This window comes from Gobio gobio (genome assembly GCF_949357685.1).
Source record: "Gobio gobio genome assembly, chromosome: 11".
NCBI classification, from domain to species: Eukaryota; Metazoa; Chordata; class Actinopteri; order Cypriniformes; family Gobionidae; genus Gobio; species Gobio gobio.
Genome location: NC_137104.1, coordinates 13,647,054 through 13,663,893, shown reverse-complemented (window position 1 = coordinate 13,663,893; position 16,840 = coordinate 13,647,054). Strand labels below are relative to the sequence as shown.

The 16,840-nt window shown below is 39.1% G+C and overlaps 1 protein-coding gene across 1 annotated transcript in view; it reads right to left on the bottom strand.

The window, feature by feature from the left end:
- Positions 1-16,840, bottom strand: part of csmd2 (CUB and Sushi multiple domains 2) — a gene marked incomplete at both ends in the record, with an annotated part of 367,659 nt that overhangs the window by 223,790 nt on the left and 127,029 nt on the right. The window contains 2 exon segments of the mRNA XM_079829996.1: positions 7,469-7,676; positions 15,284-15,478. Coding sequence (XP_079686122.1) covers positions 7,469-7,676; positions 15,284-15,478 — 403 coding nt within the window.

The window sequence follows — 16,840 nt, the reverse complement described above, 5'->3', positions numbered from 1 at the left end:
CAAGTGGCAGCGTGTTCACTATAGGCTGCCCTGCTGTCAATTTAAGACTTGCACGCATCTAATAACTTATACAGACACACGCCGATTTTACTTTCACTTTAGACATAACCGACTGTGTTTATGTTAACCTTGCAGTTAGCGCAGTAAGATTTAGTCCAGTAATCACTTTTGTTTGACAGGCTTTTAGTGCGCGCGCATTACTTAAGCCGCTCTCTCTCTGTAGTGTACAGTCGCGGGAGTTCTTGTCTCGCAAAGTAATGCCGACTAGGTAAACTGTATTTTGGATCAAGTGTTTGAGAACCAACTGTCGGCATTCATGGTAGTAGACATCTGTCTGCTGTTCGTCCGACTTCTTAAAACCGAAGTATCTCCATATAATGAAAACCGAAGTATCTCCATATAATGGAGCCAGTTGTCCAGACGAGTTCTGTAGCCTCTGAGCAGCTGGTTGCGGACGCCGCCATGTTCAATGAGACAACACGCGAGGAGAGGGGGAACAAAAGCAAGGAGGCGGGGGGCGAGCGAGCGGGGGCGAGCACAGCACAGAGAACGCAAACAAGCAAAGTGGCGGAATCAGAATTAAATATAAACAATATATCGATATATACGATATGTCAAAATCCATATCGTGTTGAAAAAATATCTCGATATATTTTAAATCTGAATGTCAGAATGGGAAAGAAAGGTGATTTAAGCAATTTTGAGCATGGCATGGTTGTTGGTGCCAGACGGGCCGGTCTGAGTATTTCACAATCTGCTCAGTTACTGGGATTTTCACGCACAACCATTTCTAGGGTTTACAAAGAATGGTGTGAAAAGGGAAAAACATCCAGTATGCGGCAGTCCTGTGGGCGAAAATGCCTTGATGCTAGAGGTCAGAGGAGAATGGGCCGACTGATTCAAGCTGATAGAAGATCAACTTTGACTGAAATAACCACTCGTTACAACCGAGGTATGCAGCAAAGCATTTGTGAAGCCACAACACCCACAACCTTGAGGCGGATGGGCTACAACAGCAGAAGACCCCACCGGGTACCACTCATCTCCACTACAAATAGGAAAAAGAGGCTACAATTTGCACGAGCTCACCAAAATTGGACAGTTGAAGACTGGAAAAATGTTGCCTGGTCTGATGAGTCTCGATTTCTGTTGAGACATTCAGATGGTAGAGTCAGAATTTGGCATAAACAGAATGAGAACATGGATCCATCATGCCTTGTTACCACTGTGCAGGCTGGTGGTGGTGGTGTAATGGTCTGGGGGACGTTTTCTTGGCACACTTTAGGCCCCTTAGTGCCAATTGGGCATCATTTAAATGGCACGGCCTACCTGAGCATTGTTTCTGACCATGTCCATCCCTTTATGACAACCATGTACCCATCCTCTGATGACTACTTCCAGCAGGATAATGCACCATGTCACAAAGCTCGAATCATTTCAAATTGGTTTTGTGAACATGACAATGAGTTCACTGTACTAAAATGGCCCCCACAGTCACCAGATCTCAACCCAGTAGAGCATTTTTGGGATGTGGTGGAACGGGAGCTTCGTGCCCCGGAGGTGCATTCCATAAATCTCCATCAACTGCAAGCTGCTATCCTATCAATATGGGCCAACATTTCTAAAGAATGCTTTCAGCACTTTGTTGAATCAATGCCACGTAGAATTAAGGCAGCTCTGAAGGCGAAAGGGGGTCAAACACAGTATTAGTATGGTGTTCCTAATAATCCTTTAGGTGAGTGTATATATCCATATCGAAAATAATCAATATTGAATCGAATCGAATCAGAATTAAAATCGAATTGCAAGCTTGTGAATCGAAATCGAATCGAATTGTGAAATTTGTGTCAATACCCAGCCCTAATAGCCATAGCACTTCATCTTTTATAACATGAGAATTTGGACAAATGACAGAAGAAACTGAGGGTCCACATAGCTACAATACACTTCATAACCTGCAAGTTGTTGAAAATGTAAAGCGATGCACTTGCTGTGTCAGATTCGAACACTCTAATAACTGACAAAACAATGTCTGACATTCAAAAACCTCGTATTTCCATTTGAGCTTGGTAAAATGTCAATAATATAATGACACATGCAAGTGTCTGAACATATATTAAGCTAGACGTAAGACGACTTCTTATTAGCAACAATGACAAAAACAATAACAGCAGCATCAATAAAGTCAGCAAATATTTGGGCATTATTTGCGGGAATATGCTGGATAAAATGTAATGTAAAAGGCATCAGAAATTATGATTTAACAAGTACATTTGCAACACTGTATTCTTAAAAAGTAAAAGGCAAAAAAAGCAGGTTGCAAAATGACCTTTCGAGGCATGGATCCATCCCAAAAACCCAGTGCTTTCTATAAATACCCCTCTCTCTCACAGTTGAGAAGAAACAGGTAATCAATAACGCAAGTAGTTATTGAGCATCAGTCAGTCTCTGTGGAGATGTAGAGATAGAGACTCTGGTGAGTTAGAGAAAGAGAGAGGAAGAAAGCATTGTTTAGATGCATAAATAACAAACAACCCCTTATGACAGCTTTAAAGTGTCCAGGGTATACCGGCCTGTTCTTTGCTCTCTACCCTGCTGCGTAACAAGAGATCAAGGAGAGGTTATCCTGAGGATTGACTGCCTCAGATCTGCAAAAAACAGCTACTTAAGGATCTCTGATGAATTGAATATCTGGGGGGAAAAATGTGTGGGTAGGAAACCACATTGTACTAAAACATAAATCTGTGAGAAACACAAAGCCTTTCCAAACAGTCCATTAATGCTCTACGGTACACAATATGATTTCAATAAGGAAAAAAATATCTGTGGTGTTTTTCCAGCTTAAAATTGGACACTATAACAATAGCAATACAAATTTTCATTCTTTTTTAATTTTTGTAGGTTTTTTTTTTTAAAGTTTGTTGCCTCAAGGCAACATTGTACCACAACGGACAAATTGAAACATTTGACATTTTCATGTAGAAATATATTTACTGAAAACATCCATTTCTTTAACCAGCCACCTGAACAAACACATTTATCCAGTTTTTAATGTATTACAAATGTCATATTTAATAAAGAAGTAACATTTCAAATTCAGCTGTTGCTCTCAGGCAAAATTGTACCATTGTGGAACACAAGCATTACCAAACCATCATATCAAGTTATTATATCCATCTTCATCCTCATCTCCATCTTCGATCTCACCCTCACTCTCTCCCTGCCGGATTGTCACTATGACCTCATCTTCCTCATCCTCACACTCATCAACTGGCAGTTGTGTTTTATACCTTTTTTTTTAAGTGCTATAGAAAATGTGCAGATCTTAATATGAGCAGTTATAGTATGTGAATGACTATTACTATTCTATAAGTGCATTACAAAATCATGCAAAAATGAAAATATATTTAGAGAATTCAATTTTTTTTCCTTACAAATATCATATGTTTGTATCCAACCTAGTGTGTCAGGTATGACCTTATGTGATTCCATTATGGTACAATGTTGCCTTGAGGCAACACACAGTTTTTTGCTATTTACTCTAAAACATTTGATTATATATAATGTAAAGTTCTTGAAAGTGAAGGTGACTGACTATTTTGTGTGGGTGATTAACTGGATGCAAATTACTGGATAAAAAATATGGAGCCATGTGACCTGTGTTCAGTTGCTGATACAGGACACAAAATGGACCCCTGTGGGTCATGTGACCAATTATTTGCACTTTCATGGGTTAGTATATGAGTTATATTTCCCTGAGATATGTTTGACCAATAAATTGGTGTTTCTTTTTATTAAAAATAAACTAAAATAGACTGTGTTGCCAACACCGTACCATATACACTGTATGGTCAAAAGTATGTGGATCCTCTTCTTATTAACTGGCAAAGCAGCTTAATTCCAGCAAAGACATGCATGGTTTAAGCTATGTAGCAACAGTTAGGTAAGCCAATCTATTCCAGTATGCCAATGCCCCTGTGCATAAAACAATGTAAAAACTGAAATTATTAGTCTCGTGTATATGATCTTAAATGGCCAGAACAAATCCCAGAACACATTTAGGATGGACTGTCTAGGAATGTCAAAGGAAATCCAGATGCACAAGAAATGTATTTATTTATTTAACGGTTATTCAATTACGAGATTTGTTGCCGTTCTTTGCACAAGATAGTGAAGACGTGGCAGGAAAGGATGGGTGATAAAAGTCAATTATGATTTCCTGGAGCACAATGTGTCAGAACACCAAGTCATGTCTATGATAGTGTTCTTCAATCAGTAAACTAGACAGATAAGCTCATATCATGTGTATTCGTAAGAATCTGCTTCTAGTGGTGTCAATAACTTGTTTTACTGAGTAGGATCCCCATGTTGATATAGTAGTGTTCTGTCGCCCAGTGGATCTGTGCTAAAGGAGATAAAGAGGGAATGAGGGGCTCTTTGGAGTGATTCATGGGTAACCCTGCTGCCCTACTCAATATAGGCAGGCAGATGACTGAGTGTCCAGTGTTGTTTGCTGGGCCCTGCACAGCACACAGACAAGTCTCATGCCAATCAAATGCTCAGGGCGATAGAAACAGGTCCTGACATGGAGCAGCACTGTTTTTCTTCCTGATCACTTGCATATTGATTTTTGCACGCAGCCTTTGACTTTCCTCCTTCCGGCGGCGTCTACAATGATGACCACTTCATATGCGAGGCCCCTGTTTACCTGAGTAATGTGTCCTTTACCTCTACACACCCACACTTGTAAATATTCCTACTCAGACCGGCAACTACATATCGGAGAAACAGGCAGGTAAATGTCAGCAAATAAATGCCAACAAATTCTCTAGGGCCTTGTAAAATTGGTTTAATTTTTTCCATTTAATAGAATTTTATAAATAGAAATGATAATCTAAATGTGTTTTTCAGAAGTTTTTTTTTTAAGTGCCCCTATTATGCTATTTTAAAGGTTCCTAATTTTATTTCGAAGGTCTCCAACAACCGATTTACATGCATCAAAGGGTCAAAAAACACTTACATTATCTCATAATATACACTGTACATCACCTCCTTTCTCACGGTTCGTTCTGAGATTCTGTTTCTCTAAACCCCATCCTTTCCGAGAGCCTACTCTGCTCTGATTGATCAAACAGCCCAGTCTGTTGTGATTGGTCTAGCTCCGGAGGAGAGACGTGATACATGCAGACGTCATATTTAAATAGCCGTCTTTTGATGTTTTAATATCAATTTTGCAATTAGATAAGTGACTTGTTCATCCAAATTTTCCGCAATTCCGTCTGTTTTTTCCGCATCACGGAAATCATATGACTCTACTTCTCCAGCATTTAAACTGTAAAAACACTAATCCACCCTTGGATAAGCAGAACAAATAATACAATCCCACAAAGACCAAACTAACCTGGCTGTCTGCCTGGTGCAGTGCAGCAATTGGCCGCTCGGACTGTTTTTGATTCTTCTTTTGTTCATTTTTGGGCATTTTTATTGGTTAATTGCCCATGAAGTTCTGGTCATTCGTTCCTGCTTTATTTACTCTCCCTAAGGCTTCTAGAACATGCCAAGGTCGAACGACACCATCTCGTCTCTCTCCGTCTGCTCACTCCTCACCCTCTGATAATTGCCTGTTTAATTAAGGGCTCAGCAGTGACCCCATGCATGGTGGCAGCAAGGGGACAGAGAGAAGTGGGCTCTATCGATCGCCTCCTCTGGCCAGAAACAACCTTCTTTCAGCACTCTCCGCACTCCTCCGTTGACCCTCAGAGAGCGTGTAGAAGAGGCAGACACGCGTCTATGCTTCATGACTTCAGTGCAGGGTGTCACAGCTCAATAAGGCCTACGCATGTATAGGGCTGGACCCCAGCAGCAGAGAGGCTCTTGGCACCACAGTAAATGGGCTACTCTAATGGTCGACTGACATGAGGTGTTAATTTACATGCCACTTATGCGGCTCATTGTTCAGAATCTATAGTCTCAAAGTCCCTGAAGTTTTCATGGTGGTCCAATTAGTCTTTATTTCACTGAAAAAATACTGTCAACTTAAATTCTTCAAAAGCCATGAATAGCAGTCTACAAAAACAACAAAAAAGTGTGACATTTTGATAACACTTCAATGTATTTGAGGTTGCAATGTATTCTTCTGTATTTTGTCATACATCCGAGTGAAACAAACTATCGAAAAATAAATAACATGTAGGGCAGGACTTGGTTCCATCTACCAGTGGTTGATTGGATGGAGAAATGAGTGGGGTATAAGTGGACTAAATGATTAGAAAAATTCCAACCTAATGTACATCACTAGAAAGAAGTTTCACTGGAAGACATTTCACTGGAAGATCAAGTTGACATTTTGATTAAAAATGATGATGGATGGATGGTATGAATGAATCAGTCACAATACGATCAATAAAATGCATTGAGAAAATAGATAGGGTTAATTTTCATGCCGACTTAACACATTAGTTCTCATGAAATGACAACGTGTTAATTTGTACATATACAATTTGCTTTTAACATTTTAAGAAATGATAATGTATTATAAGAAAAAACAGGAATTAACCTAGATTACCAATAGCTGAAAAAAATTTGTTCACGATAACAAATGCATTAAAGTTAATGAATAAAACCTTATTATAAAGTGTTACCAACATACTTTTCTCATGTGAAAACAAAATGTTTGCTTCAGCTATGTTTGGACCATTGGAACTGTATTAAACCCAGTGCAAATCAAATTAATATATTAATTCAATAAATATTTAAATTCAGCAAAGCCTCACTACAACAGCTGAATAGGACAAAAATACACAATACCATGGAATTGAATGTATAATACACAATGACCAACAGATAAAAGGTTAAGTGTATAATTTTTGTACCACCAGATTCAACCAAAAAAAATTGCATCTTTCTTTACATATTAATATGGGATAGGAGAAAATATTCTAGCATATTAAAAAAAAAAATGACATACTCCCATCCTTTAAATTCAAACCTAATCTTCTTTCATTAGAATTTCACATTTAGGTCCACAGCCTGATAGAAAAAACCTCCCAGTCCCGATCCAATAAGAATTACTGAGAGCCTGTTACAGTACTTAATGGGTGTGAAAAGGAAATTGTGTGAACGAAGAGGCTAAGAGGCCCATAAAACCATTTTCATAAATGAAAAGTACTCCGGTGCTCCCCAGACAAGGTTTGCGATGGACTGCAATGTTTTTATCCCCACTATTTGGTCCAAGCTCTGTGCGCATTATGTGCTGAATAATTGAATCAAGCTGTGATTTGGTTCTGTTCCATTGAACAAGTGCTGAGATGTTTCATGAATGTGGTTCTCCTGGCTTCCTCTCTCATAAAACACCTACCCGCTGCCAACACCACAACAAGCGCTCACGCTGCTTAGCGGCGCATGCGATGAGCGGGATTCTTTGCTTTTCCCAGAGACGCCTGAAACAAAAAGACGTTGGGGCACTCACCACTGAGAGGATCCTTCCGTGCCGGTTATCTCCAGAACATCGTAGTCTTCTTCCAATTGAAAGTCGGAGAAGACCAGGGCGATGGTGTCACCTGGTTCGGCTAGCACTGTCCAGGTGCAGTCTGCGTTGTTGTTGTACTCCTGGGGGTAATTTGGACTAGTGATGACACCACTTTGACCCCGCAGCGTGCCACCACAGCCGTCGTCCGCTGTGAAGAGATGACACAGAAATACAGACAAGTTTAACTTGGATTAAATACATTTCCTTGTGGAGAAAAATGACTGGAAATAGAAAACAATAAGATGCCGCAGCACACAATGGGGGTCTTGAGATTTCGGGCAACACTCGCAGGCCAGTGATGCAACAGACTGTAACATGGGGGTAATTAATTGAGATCTATGTAAAATTTTGTTAATTATTATCTAGTCAAAACCTATTCTACTCCTTAAAAGTGTGTTAAGAAGACGATTATATGATAAATAGGCACTTAAAGGCTGCTGTGGTAATTGAGCCCCCTGGCTCTCCCAACCTTCCTTAGTGAATCAAATGCAATTTTTCTATTTTTTGCTCACTTGATGCTCAGTCTTTCTTCCTGACAGTGAGTCCGTGAGGTGAGGAAAAAGAGCCGAGCCAACTGAGGGTGAAGGCAAAGCAACAGACCCACTGACTTCCCTCCCCCTGTTTTTTTTACCTATGCGTCCCTCCCCTGAGAAAAGTAAGAAATCAAAACTTTTTGACATGGAGAAAAGTTGAGTCTGGATACCTGACCTCCTTTTCAAAAAGTCTATTCCTCAACACAACCTAAGAAAACGAATAAAAAATTGTAAAGACAGCCAGGCAGCATCTAAAAGCCATTTTGTAGCTGCAAAGTTGGAAAAACTCAGATTCAGAGCTAGTACATGTAATCAGGGACTGCAAGATATCCAAGGGGAGTTTTGGTAGAAATGGTTCGGTCATCTCAATAGACCTTAGTCAGGGCAGCGCCAAATTTAACGTTTGACAGGAATGGAAAAGACGCTGTGAACAACATACCAGCTATTCAGTTGCTGAAACACCTTGCCAAAGAGCTTTCAGTAGACAGAAACTCCATAAAACAAGTTTTTTAAGAGTTTTGAAAATTACATGTGATCTAGGACCTTTAAATAGTGCATGTCATTGTAAAGACTTTATGTTATAAAGAGTTTTTTCAAATTGCAGGTTATATTTAATATGCAAAAGGCCAAAAATCTGAGACCACTATTTCTATTTCCACTATTCTATTTGACCTTTATTATTGTTACATATTATACTATCAGCAAAGTTAAATACATAATACATTTGAAAATTCTACAGCATCTTGTTTTCTGAATATACAAATATGCAAAATTTTGATTCACAGATACATTTTAAGTTAAATTAATGTGCAATACCATTCAAAAGTTTGTTTTTTGAAAAAAGTATCTTAGCCTCATAAAGGTTGCATGTATTTTATAAAAAATGACAGTAAAAACTTGAATGGTAGTGTGGTAGTGTACATGATAGATTGATATATACATAAAATACAAAAAAATCTAATTTCTTTTTAAATATTGTTTCGTTTGTACTCCACTGTGTGTCGAAAAAAAGCAGGCCGTTCATCACTTACGATAAAAATGTGGCATGCAAAGACATCCCTGCTCTGTAAAGCTTCCAGTTTGATAGCTACAGAAGAATTCTGAATTATGGCTGCATGCCAAGTGGATGTGTTGCCTTCCAGGCAAGTAAAGGAGCAAAGAGCCTCTGTGTGAGCGAGTGAGTGACTCATAATGATAACTAGAAGCCTCTCTGGGGTAAAAGAAGGGTTGAGGGGGAAAGAGAGTGATGGGAAATTTGTTTAGAAGGCGTTTGAGTTGGCGTTCATGTGTGTGAGTTTGAGGAAGGAAAGACAACGCGAGAGAAAAAGTGAGTCATCACACCTACCTAGCAAGCAGAATTCTCTCACCAACCAAATAAACAAACTCTATGTCAGAGCGAGTGCAGTGTGTGTGTGTGTGTGTGTGTGTGTGTGTGTGTGTGTGTGTGCCTCACACAGGTGAAGGAGTCTGCTTGTCACTGATGGGTGATGAGTTCTTCTCTGACAGGCCAGCATGGGATTCATTAGCGGTGACTGGCTAATCGCATGATTTCTTTTCTGTGAGTGGAAAACGGCGGGAGGACCTGGGCACTGTCAGTCTTCTGTCGGATCCGTCACTCTTACATTTCCCCAGAGAGACACAGAGCATATGTGAGGAGAAGCCTCTGAGAGTTCTGGTACAGAGGGATGGAGAGGGAAAAAAAGCGCAATGGATGCAGGGAAGGGAGGGTTCGGAGGAAGGGCCGGCTATTGGTATTCCAGCCGAGAGTTTCCTTCACACTTCAGTAGAACATGCCGATCACTGGCCTCAGCTCTGCCTCTCAGTTTGGTCGTTTGATCTTGTTGAGACTTTGTGACTTCATGTCTAAACTGCTAATATTTATAAAATGCTTTGTGAAAAAACTTAAAAGCATTACTAAAAACTAGATTTTTGCTTCATGTGCTTGCAAAAAAGGTACATGAATAGTGTTACGGTGTAATAAATGATTACATTTAAGGAACACAAGATAAATCACAATACATTATGCAAATAGATGTAAGCAGAGGTGGTTATAGGATTTGATCAATAGGTATCAAGTCAATACAAAAACTTTTGAAATTATGTAATAATACCAGTCTTTCAGCTGTACAGTTCAAATCGGTACATATTTCGGCTACTGTTTGACATATCATTAACAAGTATTACTGTTAAAAAAAACAAAATATGGACTTAACACAGGATTTTTTTTTCTTCTGTCCTGGTCGGATCACAGCAAAAACGAATACTAGCCTAACTAATATAAAGTTCAAACATTAAAGACATAAACAAATTACAAGCAATAGCACAAATTAATACAAGAGAACATTAATGATATTAATCATTAAGAGATATTAAATGAGCAGCACTTTACAGTTTTTGTGCAAACAGTATAACTGTATGAAGTAAATATACACAGATACAGAATACATTTATTTAGTTAAGCGCAGTGAGTGATTCTCTCTTTTTTCTTTTGTTCTTTGATTAACATAGGAAACAGAAGTTATATGAGGCTGCTTTACTTTAGGACTTAATGCACGGATCCATTATATTGACACACATCCGAGGTTTTCTTAACTGTTTTCATTCACTTAAGAGAAAAACGAAAATGTGGATGCTCGTCAAAACGTGCATTTTAAAATCATTTTGTGTACTCGCGTGCTGAGAGGTGGCTTTCTGTGTGCAAGCACAGAAACAATCCATCACAGTGCACAAGTACAAAATTAAGTTACTTTCTACTTCACAAAGCGTCTTGTAATCCTTAAAATCCTTTGAATGTTTAAACTAAGATAAGACTTTAACACACATGAAAATTATAACATTACTGACTCAATCACAATTCACTACATATAGTACTTAAATATTGATTTTATTCAGCAAGGACACAATGAATTGATGAAAAGTGACTGTAAAAGCATTTATAATGTTACAAAAGGTTTCTATGTCAAATACAAGCTGTTTGAACTTTCTATTCATTGAAGAATCATGAAAAAAAAATGCATTACAGTGTCCATAAAAATATTAAGCAGTTTTCAAAATTGATGATAATAATACATGTTTCTTGAACACCAAAATCAGCATATTAGAATGATTTCTGAAGTACTATGTGACTGAAGACTGGAGTAATGATGCTGAAAATTCAGAAATAACTTATATTTTAGAATATATTGAAATGATTAAACAGTTATTTAAAATGTAATCAAATTTTGCAATAGTATTTTCATTAAGTAAATGGAAGCCTTGAACATAAAAGTCTTTTAATTTAAAAAAGAACTTTAAAAAAAACTTTGCAACTTTAAAAACTTTTACCAACCTCAACAATTCAAACATAAAGTAGTTTGCACTTTAAAAAAAAAAAAGGTTACACTGCTGCAAGAGAGTTTGAGGGAGTAAAAAAATAATTTTAGCAAAATTAAAACATAAAAATTATATTTGCTGTCGTCTCTCGCTTATCACTGTAGAAGTGTACCCTTCTAAGAACCCCAGAAATGTAAAAAGGCTCCATCACTGAGAAGTATCATAAAGAGACAAGCATAACAACCTGTTGGTATTACCACAGCAAAGCCAATTTTATGCCATGGTAATACCTTGAAGTACAATGTACAATAAACTAGAGCATAGGGCAATCATTCACGGTCATGGTATTTCAATAAATAAATAAATAAATATTGTGGTATCAATCAAATCACATTTCCTGACAGCTACTCTAAGTTAATTTTCTTTAGTTTAAATCAATCCGTTTTCTTAATAAGCTCAAGCAGACCTTTGAACTGCTCAAGGAAGTCTCTTTTATGTCAAAGTGACTTGTTCAATTGGCTTGGATAAACGGATGATGTGTGATGCATAAAGATCTAAGCCCCTACAAAAGATGGTCTGCTTGTGTTTCATGTCTCTTCGTACTGCCTTCCTCGGGCTCTGCGGCTGCCATGGTAACACAGCAGCGAGTGGTGTGCAGCGGCACCCTGAGACCCGAGAGCCAGCAATGTTAGAGAACAACAACGGGCAAAAGAAGAGGGAAAGAAAAGGATTTGAGGAAGAAGGGATCCAACCAATCCATGTGATTTCAACTTTTCGGTTTTCTCTTATCTTCTTACTGGACCAATCATCCTGTTTAGTGTGCCATAGAGGAGGGTGGCATGCCAGCAGCCCGCCATTTTGATGTTTTGAATGCGGAATACTCAATGTATTCTCACAGTGCGAGTGAATGAGGGGGTTGAAAGGGATGTGAGGATACAGACCGTATGTAGAGGCCGGAGATCTGAATGTATGTATTCCTTTGGGAGGGTATTTATTAATGCATACAAATTCAGACATCTAAGCTTATTAGATCCAATATTTATAATATGCTCTATAGGAAATGGTAAATAAGACAGAATGGAGTCTGAGTGTTGTATTTAAAAGAAAAGGCCTGGAAGACAAGCACTAATGAGGACAGAGAAGCAAGATGGCTTCTGGAGCCTTTCTGACACTGTGTGACTCCATAAAGGGAAATGACCCAACACCCTGCCATCTTCTGGACACCCATAATCAAATAAGCCTTTGATTTGCCGTTTTCTCTACATGTGTACAGAGCAGAACTCTGTTTGGTGTTGGTCGCGTGGTTAATTTATATGAAAACCTTTCGAAAGGGAGAGGGATAAAAGATAAAGGATTATAGAGGATACAGAGTAGACATGATTTCCAAGCCGAACGTATAGAATGTAGTGCAACATTAAAATAATGATAAAAAAATCGTACGATTATGAAGGGGGAAAAAAGTATAAATGTGCAATGTTTTGATAATACAGGATAGTGTTGCATAGAATGTTGTAGAATTAAAAGATTAAAGTGTGAGGTTACTTTCTCATCTAAACTTTAATCTTGTAGAGATTACTTTTTCTTAATATCTAAAGACAGGGTAGGCGATTTGTTCCAGAAACATTTTTGTTATGCTGGTTGAAAGTCTCTTCACATCCTGATAGCAAATAACTAAGGTAAGTGGTCTAAATGTATTTATTCATATATCTATGGAAGGTGTAGGACTATAAAATGTTTGTCCAATCATTGCAATGATAAGGTGTCATACACGCCTGTCAACGTATGTATTTCCATACCTCCGTTCACCAGCTCGCGCAGACATCACACGTCATTGGCGTGTTTAATGCTATGCAGAATAACGCCGGTTTCACACTGCATGCGCAAGCAGTGCGGTGGCAGTGCAGAAGCTGTGCGTATGGAGAGGGGGCGTCACACGTGCAACTTGTGTATTGCAAATAGAGACGAATATCGTCCATTCTGTCACATTTTCCGGTGTTCTCCGCCGACCCCTGTCATTCTCGTGCTTTGAATTATGATTGGCAGCATTAATCTACTGCAAATGCGACTGTGTTCCCCTCTGTCCCAAACACATATGCATATAACATACTCTATAGGTAGTTTACATGATAAAAGTAACCTTAAAGTTAAGATATGCCTCTAGTTTTATTCATTTAAAAATTAAAAAAAAAATTTCACAGCGCTGGATTTCATATGGTGATTGTGAAACACACGGAACACTTCACTACATGATTTCATGGTGAAATCGGTTATTTTTAATGTTAATCAGGTCAGTTTTGATCAAGGATAATCCACTGTGGCTTTAATTCAGCGTGAGCAGCGCAGCAAAATTAGACTTGGCGCTGAAACGATTGCGAAACTGCCGCTTCTGCTCTGCGACACGCTGCCTCGCCCACTCTTAGTGCGGTGTGAATGCTCTAATCTGTTAACATAGGCGGCGGAAAAAATATTCGCTGCTTACGCTCTGCTAATGCGTGTAGTGTGAAACCGGCCTTAGACAGGCCGTGCAGCGCAACCAAAACAGCAGCCACCTTTTATAGTTCCCCCTGAAGCAAATCAACGAGTTTATGCTGTGTTCACGCCATAAATACTGTAATTTGGAAGAGAAGGAAACCCATGACGTTATACTCAGAGCAGTTCATGACTCAAATGTATACGTTTTAATGGCAACACTATCAACAGCGAAATGAATCTGTAGCAGTCAGGTGGTACAGGTCAGTGCTCTTTAAGTTGTTTATGTTCATTATTATTGTAATGTTATGTGCTTTGAGATATGAGGTAGCTTAACACCGTCTCTTGTGATAATTTAGTTTGCTCCCTGCTGTATGCGTTCATGTGTTTTGAAGGAGGTCTGGCTTTGGGAAATGCTCCGAAGGGAGGGTGCGATCTAATGCTTTCAAAGCTAGCTCGCTATTGCTAGCCTCTCTGAAAATTGTCTACCCTACCTTTAATGTGGCATGAATTGCTGTTGTGAATATATATAAAAAAGACATAATAACCCTTAAGAAAAAAGATACAATTGTTACCACAAAGTTAACCCCAGAATAAATTAAATAAAAATTAAATAAATAAAAACATTTTTTAAATTAAATATAAAAAATAATTTAATGAATAAAAATGCTGTGCAATTCTGCATGTAAATAAGGGATATTGACTGTAAATTTACATAAATATTTTAATTTTTAAATTAAGAGGAATCATTGGCAAGAAGGGTTCTCATTCTGGCATTGCAAGCCTGAGCATGTGTGCATTTACGTGGGCTTCCTGTCCCCCATCCCAGGCACAGATGGCCCTGGTTCATACTGGCCTGCGAGAACTCACTCACACTCGATCTGGAGACCGCAGCTACAGTGCATTGCACTCGCATATGTCTAATACATTATACATGCTATTATCTGTGGAGTACTTTGTCATTGTTTTATTAACTGCAAGACCTGTGTATGTTTTTTATGAGACTGTCATGAATATGTGAGTATTTTTTGCATAGTTCATTTATGCATATTTATGAGCCTGTGTTTCGTCAAACTGCCTGGACTTAAGATGTCAATGGGGGCTCACATCATGTTAATATTTGGCCTCGAACTGTCAGCATGTTTTCAGAGTATCATGACGGAGAGCATTTGGATATCCCTGTCCCCCAGGCAACAGCTAACACGCTACCACGTGACCCCACTGTCTTACACAACACGCCTGTGCGGCTTTCACACGTCGGCAGGTATCACCTCGGGGGTCTCCACTGCGTCTCATCCAGGAAAAATAGAACTGTGCAGCCAACCTGCTACTAAACGCTGGGATATCTGTCAGCCCTGATAAAGACACTTGGTAACCTTTTTTTGAGTGTCTCTTGAGGAGGTTCAGTCCCACCTTGCCCATATGAAGCCCCCGGACTCACCTCGGCAGTACGGCAGAGGGAAGTCCCAGGCAGCTGTGCCGGAGGAAGTGGCCAGGCAGGAAAGCACAGTGTGGCCCTCCAGCACGTAACCCAGGTTGCAGCTGTAGCGGATCTTGTCCCCGATGTTGAAAGTAGAGCCCTGCTGCATGCCGTTGAGCAGCTGGCCTGGATTTCCACAGGTGTAGCTTGGAAGGGCTAGAATGGGAGAATGAAAAAAAAATATTATAAACTGTTTTGCATATAATATGCTTTGTGAGAGAGAAATCCACTGAGAAAAATTATATTATCTAAGCTCCATCTGTCCTTCATCTGAAATATTTTACAATATTTTAAAACATTGTAAGATAATAATAAAATTAAACTTTTCCATCATAAAAGTAAAGTGCATTTTAAAATGTATTATAAAACAAAACATTTTAAATATGCAATAATTCAATAAATGCTATGTAAATTATATTTCACAATATTACTGTTTTTACTGTATTTTGATCAAATAAAAGCTTCTTTCAGAAAATATACCCACCCCAAACTTTTAAACAGTAGTGTATGTACAGTGCATCCGGACAGTATTTGCAGCGCTTCACTTTTTCCACAATTTGTTGTGTTACAGCCTTATTCCAAAATTGATTAAATTCATTATTTTCCTCAAAATTCTACAAACAATACCCCATAATGACAACCTGAAAGTAGTTTGTTTGAAATCTTTGCAAATGTATAAAAATAAATAAAATAAAAAAAATTCACATGTACATAAGTATTCACAAGCTTTGCCTAATACTTTGTTGAAGCACCATTGGCACCAAGCATCAAGTCTTTTTGAGTATGATGCAAGCTTGGCACACCTTTTTTGGGGGAGTTTCTCCCATTCTTCTTTGCAGGACCTCTCAAGCTCCATCAGGTTGGATGGGGAGCGTCAGTGCAGAGTAATTTTCAGATATCTCCAGAGATGTTCAAATCGGGTTCAAGTCTGGGCTCTGGCTGGGCCACTCAAGGACATTCACAGAGTTGTCCTGTATCCACTCCTTTGTTATCTTGGCTGTGTGCTTAGGGTCGTTGTCCTGTTGGACGATGTCTCTGTACATTGTGGCATTCATCTTTCCCTCAATCCTGACTAGTCTCCCAGTTCCTGCCACTGAAAAAAATCCCCACAGCATGATGCTGCCACCACCATTCTTCACTGTAGGAATGGTATTGGCCAGGTGATGAGCGGTGCCTGGTTTCCTCCAGACATGACGCTTGCCATTCAGGCCAAAGAGTTCAATCTTTGTTTCATCAGACCATAGAATTTTGTTTCTCATGGTCTGAGAGTCCTCCAGGTAACTTTTGGCAAACTCCAAACTTTTTACGGAGGCCTTTTACTGGCTTCTATCTGGCCACTCTCCCATACAGGCCTGATTAGTGGCGTGCTGCAGAGATGGCTGTTCTTCTTGAAGGTTCTCCTCTCTCCACAGAGAAACACTGGAGCTCTGTCAGAGTGACCATCAGGTTTTTGGTCACCTCCCTGACTAAGGCCCTTCTCCCTTGTTTGCTCAGTTTGTCCGGGCGGCCAGCTCTAAG